General features: G+C 36.0%; 1 protein-coding gene across 6 annotated transcripts in view; it reads right to left on the bottom strand.

Moving 5' to 3' along the window:
• Positions 1–1,440: 1,440 nt before the first annotated feature.
• PALS2 (protein associated with LIN7 2, MAGUK p55 family member) overlaps positions 1,441–9,840 on the bottom strand; it is a 108,680-nt gene continuing 100,280 nt past the window's right edge. For 3 of the 6 annotated variants that reach the window (XM_055084955.1, XM_028489973.2, XM_055084954.1), the window contains 2 exons: positions 8,578–8,706; positions 1,441–2,689 (listed from right to left, as the gene is read on the bottom strand). In XM_055084955.1, coding sequence (XP_054940930.1) covers positions 2,513–2,689; positions 8,578–8,706 — 306 coding nt within the window. In that variant the 3' untranslated portion in view covers positions 1,441–2,512. The remainder of the gene's footprint in view (positions 2,690–8,577; positions 8,707–9,840) is intronic. The other 3 variants (XM_028489970.2, XM_028489971.2, XM_028489972.2) reach the window with 1 other exon arrangement.

The raw sequence follows: 9,840 nt of genomic DNA on the forward strand, positions 1-9,840 counted from the left end.
TCCTCAGGTGCATCAGTGTACTGGCACATTGTTTCCCAAAAGCATATGCACGTGCATGTATATTTTAACTATTACCAATCGTTCAACATCACTTTAAACTATTTTCTCATTAGTAAAGCTAATTATCTTAGACCTTTCCTACAAGAGAAGTTCACATTTCGTTGCTCACAACTATACTCTCATTGCCTTGGGAGAATCCCAGGGCCTCTGGGACTCCTTGCCCCAGCAGAGCTCTGCTGGTTCCTGCAGACCCAGATGGGACTTGAGTTTCAAGTTCAATGACTCTTTACTGAGATAAACGAACTTTTCTAAATTTGTTCTCTTCAGCTCTGGCGTCTCGACTGAAATGAAATCAACTGCACTGTTCCATTTTATATTAGGAGGAATCTCATATTAACTAAGTAGTTAGTCATGAATACCATTTACAATAGAAATAATTCCTTTAAGTGTAGACTGTTTTCTAAATAATGTGCATTTTATACCATATGATAAGGCTTAAGATATATATGATGTAAAAATCATCTCTATTGTGTCAAGATGGGTAAAATATTTTGTGTATAAACTTCTTGAGCTGCTACAATGATTCCAAAGAGGCTCCACGCAGCAGCATGAAGGCACACCGCAGAAGACAGCACATTTCCTGAGAATGTGGAAATAAAATTTCTCTTAAAGCTTACAGTGTGTTGAGACACTAAGTCATGGGACATCATCTCGACACTGTGCTTTGATTCATGTTGCTTTGAGAAGCCAAGAATTTGATGTAAATATTGTGGTTTAAAAGTTACCAAAGTTATTAAAAGGGTGTGATCCATTCTGCCACCAATTTCCTATCCTAGGACAAAGAACATGAATTTGTGTTCTGGATATGAAATGCTGGATTAAAAAAAAACACCTATGGATTTCCAATCTTAACCATACAGCAACTTGGGTGTTCGGTCTCACTGTGAAGAAGAACAGTGTGTGCGTGCTGCTTAATGCCATGTATTTTCTCTTCCCTCTTGAGTCCTCCCTGCCGCATTCCGTGTGACAGCTTTGGTGAGGGGAAAACTAATTCAGCAGCCAGGTGTCTGGTGTCTAGCACGAGACAAAGATGACCACCAGTATTTAAGCACCTAACCCTTTAAGTGTGAATACTGTTGATGTGAAAAGCTAGCAGCAATATAAAATATGGCTAACTTAGTTTAATGATGACCTGCATCTCTGAATATGTTTTAGGAAGAATTTATACCATCTAAGAATCCTAAAAGAATATACTAACTGAGATTAATTTTGGAAATTTGTATATGAATGCATCTAAAGATGGAGAACTGTTTTCCTAATCATTAAACAAAAAAGTACATTTCCTAACAGAAATGTAAAAAATATATAATACATTATTTAATATATATTATATAATACATACAATGTACATATTATATAATGTATATATTATATTGAGATAAAACAGCTGACAATTATTTCCAAATTTCATAAACTGTTCAATGGATTTGGTTCACAACATAACAAACCGAAAAAATACCCTACTGATCACATCACACTTCAAAAGCACACTGATTGTTCACAAAACCCCCCAATTGCAAACTTGGAGGCATTTTTCAGCGTCACAGAAATTGTCAGAGGCGTGATACATTTGCTGACCATATCCTAATAAAAAAACTGTATAAAGCAACAGGTTCATTTTTGTGAGTTAAACTTTTACATGTACAAATAAATCAACTTTCAGAGTCATTTTGCTGTAAGGTTTTGCAGGATAAGGCACTCTCTCAGCCGGCAAGGCCTTGCTTGCTGTGTACATGTTAACGAAGCATCAGCCCATCACTGCAACAAATGAGAGTGCAAAGTATTGCTCTTCATTCTTTCACGAGAGAGAATGAAGAAAAAAAATTAATATAGCTGCGTAAATTAAAGTGGATAGCCATACATCTCTGTAATAATGAAACTATGTAGCATTGAGCAGACTTCTGATGTCAGTATTGGATGGTAGTAGACTAGCTGTAGCACTGACATTAAAATTCTGCTTCTGTAAGAAATTATACATATTAGGAAAGAAGGCCAATAAACCATTATTTTCTCCTAATAAGAGTAGCTGACCCTTCACTAAATACTGAACTAAATGACAGCTTTACAAAACTATTTCAAGTATTCATTATCACAGTGAAAATGTGAGACCAATGTTAGAGGTGAATGATTTGAAAATTCCTTTGATGAAAAAGGCAAGGGTACTAAATCAAAACATATACAAAATGCTTCAACGCATTTCTTTATGTGATATGAATAGAAAGATTATTCATAAAAAGTTAGAAAAATTAAGATAAATTATATATTAGTACACCTTCCCAACCACATTTTCTATAAAAATCCAGAATAGTGTACTGGTACTTCAATCTACACAATAAAAATGCCTGGACTTGGCAGATATCTTCTATCTGTGCATGTATTTTCTCAGTAGAAGGTTTATTTGTTGCAGTCACTTTTGGAAAGTTTTATTTTAATTGTGAACCTTATTGAATCATCAGTAAACCCAGCTGATTGGGACCCACTGTGGCTCCATTCTCAGTTTCTCTATGGCAGTTTGTAGTTTCTCAAAGGCTTTGTCTAGATTGTCATTTACAATGATCAGATCAAAATAGTGGTTGTATGCTCTTTGAATCCGTGCACTTTCATCCACTGTTTTCTTCAAGTCAGAGTCCTGTCAAAGAGTTTTAAAAGGAAAAGTTTACATAATGTATATTTAACTGCTGAAAACCAACTCAAAGTGAAATGTAGGTTGGATATTTGTTTGTTGTGATTCTGATACTAATCCTCAAAATCTAATCTATATAGATTGTTAAAAAAGACATTACCACCTGTTCATATCCTAGTCTTTCCAGCTGGCACTCGTGTTTGAATTTATGAGTATTCTGTGTCTTCTGTTTCACTGATACTAATGTAAGATTCCTGATTAAAAGACTGCTGACAATATCTTGGGGTGAAATCCAAAGTAATAAAAGAATTCTTGTAGGTGACTGGTCTCTAGCCCAACTGCATCACCCTTTTCAAAATATTTTTATCGTATGGATTCTGTAACTCATGGAACCCAATCTGCAGCGGCTGTTAAGCTCAAAGCCAAATTTGCTGCTTTCTCTAAGAAAAAGAATCTCAGAAATGTATTCTGAAGGCTGCCTGTCCATGCTCCCCACCCCAACAACACACACACACTTTTATCTATTTTTTTAGCTAGTACTGTTTATATTTCATAAAATATTTCTAGTCATTTTGGAACAATGTGGGGGAATAAATAAGTAATGGGTTTTGCATGAGCAAGTAAAGCTTTTCATTAAATTGCAGGTGTTTTGAAATTTCATAATGCTTCTACATGTTCTTCAAATACTTACTGAGTTCCTATTAAAGCGTCTACTATATTTCATAATTTGTGGATATAAAAATGAATAAGAGAGAATGGGCTCCTTCCCTCCAGTGGAGGAGACAAATAAAGGGCAAATAAACAAAAACCTGCAAGTTGTAATAAGTACTATGAAAGAAACCAACCAGGAACAAAGAATTTTAAGAGATCTACTTTAGATAGAGTGCTTACAAAGACTCTACAAATGAATAAACGATATTTAAACTGAGTAAATGACATTTAAACTGAGAACTATAGTGGGAGAAAGACCATTCCAGGCAGAGGAAATAGCAATGTAAAGTTCAGGAGGAAAATGACCCTGATGTGTTTAAGATACTGAAAGACCAAGATGGTGGAGGCTTAGGGAGGGTGGGTAATAAGTTGATAGCGCCCAGGCTAGGTCATGGAAGACCTAGATGCAATGGAAAGAATCTCTGGATTATGATGGTGGCAGAGGAGATGGAAATGACACCGACTAGAAATATATTTTGGTGATAAAATCATCAGGATTAACTGATAGGCTGGATATGAAAAGTGAGGAATATGAATGAATCAAAAATAGCTCGAGTTTCTAGCTTGAATAAATGTGTGGTTGCAGAAGATGCAGAGTTGAGGGGGTGGGAGTGTGAAAAACATGCTATTGGTGAGGGGAAAAAAAACATTCTACTTTGTTTGTACATGTTAAGTTTAAGATGTCTGTGAGACATCCAAGTGCAGATGTGACGTTAAGTAGGTAATGGTTATATAAGTTGGAGCTCTGAGGTCTGGGTTATCTACATATAAATTAGGAATCATCAGCATAACAACGATATGTAAGTTAGTGGATTTGGTGAAAACACCTAAAGGAAAGTATATAGAGAGAAATGGGTTCCCAACTAAGCCGGAGGGATTACTAGTACTATAGTTAATATTTTCACTAAGATTTTGAAATCAATTTGAAACAACTAAAATATCTTTTATTACAGATGTATAAACAGGCCACAGTTCAACTTGTAAACAAATCTTACCTAGTACAGTCATTAGCAATTTGTCTTGTTAAAAAAAAAAAAGTTCTTTTTTGACAATAACAATCCTGTAACAATAATGGAGTATACCATATAGATGGAAAAATGAATTAAAAAATCTCTATGTATGGCTCTAGAATGATCTCCAGAATATATTAGTAAGTGAAAAACACAAGCAGACTACTGTATGTAATAAGCTACCTTTTATGTAAGAAATGGGGAAGGGAAGATACACATACATACTTGCTTATATTAAAAAAAAATTGTAAAAATGACTACCTATGTGGGTAGGAGGTAATAGAGTAGAGAGGATAGGGAAAAGCTAGATTTTTGTTTGTTTGTTTGTTTTTAAGATTTACTTTGGAACTATGAAAATGTATAGAATTATATTACAACAAAATCTAATTCAAATAAAACAAAAAGAACAGTACCTAAAAAGCAAAAGCAAAATGAAACAAATCTGTGTTTCAAGTTGATGCCTTAACCACAGAAAAGAATTATTTTAGTGACTTTAAAATAAAATAATTTAATATTTAAGGGATATATCATAAGAACAATTTTTTAAAAAAAGTTTAAGTCTGAAACTTAAAACTTTTCAATAATCATACTGTTAATATTAATATTGTTACTCAGAAATTATATATATAGTATGTGCTTAGTTTATACATGTAAAGTCAGAAATTATGTTAATGTCATCAGGAACCAAGACTTTCAGCATAGGAGAAAAAAAGATAAACACAGTCCAAGGAGTTAAGTAAAAATGTAAAATGTGAGTTGGATCTATCAAACTGAATTAATGATGTATATTTTCCAAAAGGGGAAAATATATTTCCTTCATCTGGCCACTGAGAAGACCTAGAAACAATGACAAACTAAGTTGAATGCACACCTTTAGCATCTATATTATCTCTAAATACCATTTCCCACTAAAAGGAACCAGGGCTTTTGGAAGGCTGGTTCCAGATCTGGGCCAAGAAATGTGTAAGGATAACCTGGAGCAGCTCGTCATACCAGGAAGCACATCAAAGTTTATGGGGTTGTGTTAAGAAGACTCAGAAAACAAGACGAATAGGCTCCTCTTAGCTGAAGACAGGACAATTTAAACATCAGAGAGTAATAGTTGACCTAAGTACACAGAGAGAGAGTATTCCAAGTGACTTTAAAACACAGCGATTTGATTTGACTGTATATACTTAGTGGGATAAACCCTAAGGATAAAGGAGAAAGAGACAGTTCACAGTAATCATACCTGGTAGTATTTGTACACTTATTTTCAGACTGTTGTGTGTGTACTGTGAGATAAATCAAATGAGCAATTATGTGCTATATTCTAACACTCCCAGTGTTTTTGAGAACTGGGATACTCAGCCTAGGAGAATGGAGTTATATATATGAAAAAGGTTAAATAAAACCCTACAATCCTGAATTTGATTGGGAAATATCAATATATATTCATGATATAGTTTCCTTCAAACATACAAACAGAAAAGCATATAACCAAACTAGTTCTGTCCGCCTAAAAGGTGCATTTAGCTAGAAACAATAATCAATCTTGGGACAATGTGCACCCCTAGTATTACGGTCCTAAAATACCATTTACTCTAAAAGGAACCAGAGCTTCTCGGAGAAGTAACTGACTCCTGGCCTGGAAGAGAAAATGTACAAGATGAGCCTGGAGCATCTGTCATATAGCAAGGAAGCTATCTGAGACGATTAGGCTCATGAATAGGTCTCAAGGGCCAACTTAAATAAGCCCCTGTTGGTCAAAGATGGGGTGATTTGAACATCAATAAGAATAATAATTGCAAAAGAGTAAAACACATCAAGTAAGTTTAAATCCATGTGCTCATGAGGAAACTAAAAATACCACAAACCTTATTTGGTCACCTGTCGCCTCTGGAGACTGTTAGGGAACAAACCCATTATTCTGAAAACTGACCCTTAAAGGGGAAGTATCAAGCATTATGTTCTGACTTTCCTATATATACTCTACTTCAGAGTCATCAACTAGTTGATAAGGAAAAGTTATTATTTAGAAGAATTCTAGTTTATAAATGCAGAACAAATGACAAACTTGGAATACCACCACTTCACAATTCCTAAAAAATTAACTGAGCCAGGCGAAGATCAATAAAAATTGCTAAAATCATTAGGTGAAGAGCTACTGAGGAACTTTACAGATCAGGCCCCATTTTTTCTATGCCCCAGTTTTTTTAAACAACTAAGAAGGTTAAAAGAGAGGGGAGGGAGGCAGTGAAGACTTACAGATTAAAACAGTCTAAAGGGAGAGGTCTGCTTCCAGCTAATATGCAATAACAGATATCAGACTAACCCTCCTGCCTGACAACTAAGACAGACCAAATGTATGGAACAACACTTTTTAAGACACTGTACATCAGGTAATGGAAGACAGGGATTCCAGAGAGACAGGAAACAAATGAGGTGAGCCCTACGATTACCCCAGGTTACTGGCTTGAAAGAGTTTCTAAGCTGCAACACAGTGAGGTGGAGCCCAGGAGGACACTACTGGACTCTAAGTTGGGACTGAGCTGAGACCCCAGGGAGAACAAAGTAGCAGGAGTTTGCAGGACAGAATGCTGGATAGAATAGCAGTATGGAGAGAGAACTCTGGAGATTTGTAAAGGTCCCCCTCCAGCATTCAGCTGAATACCAATCTGTGCACGTTACCACTACCCAGGGTCGCCAAAGAACCACCAGAAAGGATGAGAGGTATTCTTTCTGAGCCAGGAATAGTACCCATGCCCACCAGGCAGAACAGAAAACCTCATGTTGCATGGGCCATCTGGGAGAGTGCTCAAATGGGTCTTGCCTCAGTAGTGAAGAATAATTGCCCCTAGAATGAGAACTACTCTGGTTCTACCTAACAAATTGTAAAGCAAGATCTGAAAGGAACAAACTGTTTCCACATAACTGCATCCCAGGACAAAGCTCACAATGTCTGGCATCCAATAAAAAATTACCAGGATTGCAAAGAAGAAAATAAGACCCATAATGAGGAGCAAAGTCATTCAGTCAAAACCAATCCAGAAGTGATGCAAATGTTAGAATTCGTAGACACTGATATAAAAACATTGATAACTATATTTCAGATATTCATAAAGTTCAGTAGAGACATGGACCAACCTGAAAAAGAACAAAGAGGATTAAAACTACCTGATCTCAAGGCTTATCACCTATAGTGTGGAAGAGGTAGAAGAAGGAGGGAGGGACTCTGAAGGGGCACAAGGAAACTTATGAAGATGAGGGACATGCCTGTTATCTTGACTGCAATAGCTTCATGGGTGTATACATATGCCCAAGCTTATCAAGTTGTATACTTTCAACATGTACAGTTTATTGTATATCAATTATACCTCAAGCTGGGGGAAAAAAAGAGATTTAGAAGACATCAGGTAAATGCAACATGTTAATCTTGCTTGGATCCTGATTTGAACTGACTGTCAAAAAAAATGATAAATATTGAGGAAATTCAAATACAGACTGTATATTGATGATATTGAGAAGAAGTTGCTCTTCCTGATGTTTGATATGCTAATGATGTTATGGTTATGTCCAAAAAGTCTATCTTTTAGAGATAAATACTAAAGTACTTATGGTTGATATGATGTCAAAGATTTGCTTCAAAATAATTCATGGTAAGGGAGAAAGTGAAGAGAGTTCTAAATGAAACAAAAATGGCCATGTGTTATTGAAGCTAAGTGATGGGTACTTGGGAGTTCATTTCTTCCCTCTTTTGTACATATTTAAAATTTTCCGTAACATGAGAAAAGAGAGGAAGAACAAGAGAAAAAGACATGTAACAACTAAAAGTCAGAACACCTAACTCTACCAATAGTAAACCTTATGATGAACATACTTGTTATTGGTCTTCGGAACCAGTTTCCACATTAGTAAAATGAGGGAGTTAGATTAATATGCACTTTTTAACATTGGTCCACTTGATTTACATAGGGGGAGTAAACTTTTGTTTTAAAATAGAGTGAACAATGGTTTCTAAGTAAAAGCAATACTGTTCCAAATCCTAACTACATCTAGGGAACAAATTTTTATTCTCCAATACCTTATACAGTATGTTTATTTCATAAATATGGATAGAATTAAACATGCCCAAAAGAAAAAGGAAAATTTTAGGGGGAAAATAGTATTGTTAGCCTGAAAAGAACTGCTTACCGTCAAAAGCTTGGTAGTGATACCAGCATCCACTACAGCCTTGTGCATGGCACGTAACGTCTCTAGTTCGGGAGCAGCAATAAACACAACATAGGGCATGAACTCGGATGTCCTCAGCACTTTCAGGGCCTGTGTAGAAGAACAATTACAAACCAATTTATACAGGATTAGAATTTGAATTATGTTACCCTTTAGTTTATACTAAATAATCACAGTCCATCTGCCTTCTTCCTCAAGATAAAGGACATAATTTAATACTTGCTATCCGCCCCCCACTCCCTTCTATCCTTTTGATTCCATACAGTACTTTCCTAAAATGGTGATCCATTAAATTTTGTTCTGACTTCAATCTCACTACATTTTGGTACCCTTGAACAAAGGAAAGTATTGAACTTAATGATCCCCAAATCATCAAGAATGATGTAAATGCTTTCCATGTTAATTGTAGAATTCTGTTAATATTGAAAAAGCAGAAATAATTTCAGTGTCCATTAATTGGAGTGGTTATATAAATAAATATATATATGCAGTATGAAATAGCATGCAGCAATTACAAAGAACAAAAAAAAGCTCTACAGTACCTAACATGAAAAGATCTTCAAGAAATACTGTTTAATGAAAAAAGGTTAAAGAATCTGTATAGAATTTTTCCATTTATGTATAAGAGAAACAACAACAAAAATAGAAAACCCATTGGGTTGAGTGTAGAATGGTGAGAAGGGGTCAATAAGGGAGACATGGGATGAGAATGAAATGAATGGTGAGTGGGTGGGTGTGTGCTGGGTGAAAGGGGTGTGACTTTAATTTTTATTCCTTATGTTTCAGCCTTGTTCAAATTTTAAATTTAACATTTCCTAACACATGCACTTATATATTACTTAGGCAAGTAAATAAATACTGAACTTCTATCAAGCTTCTATAGCTATCCATGCCTTTGTTGGCTAATAGATCAGAGATTTATTTAACTAGTTGTTGATGCATAATAAGGTTCTCTATCGTCACAGGTAATAGAGGGAAAGAGCCACCCTCATAATCTGAAGAAGAAACAAAAACTCCACAGGAAATAAAACTTAAAAAATAGCTTTGGGGGCTTCCCTGGTGGCGCAGTGGTTGTGCGTCCGCCTGCCAATGCAGGGGAACCGGGTTCGCGACCCGGTCTGGGAGGATCCCACATGCCGCGGAGCGGCTGGGCCCGTGAGCCATGGTCGCTGAGCCTGCGCGTCCGGAGCCTGTGCTCCGCAACGGGAGAGGCCACAACAGAGG

Source organism: Physeter macrocephalus, chromosome 5, assembly GCF_002837175.3.
Source record: "Physeter macrocephalus isolate SW-GA chromosome 5, ASM283717v5, whole genome shotgun sequence".
In the NCBI taxonomy this organism is placed as follows: domain Eukaryota; kingdom Metazoa; phylum Chordata; class Mammalia; order Artiodactyla; family Physeteridae; genus Physeter; species Physeter macrocephalus.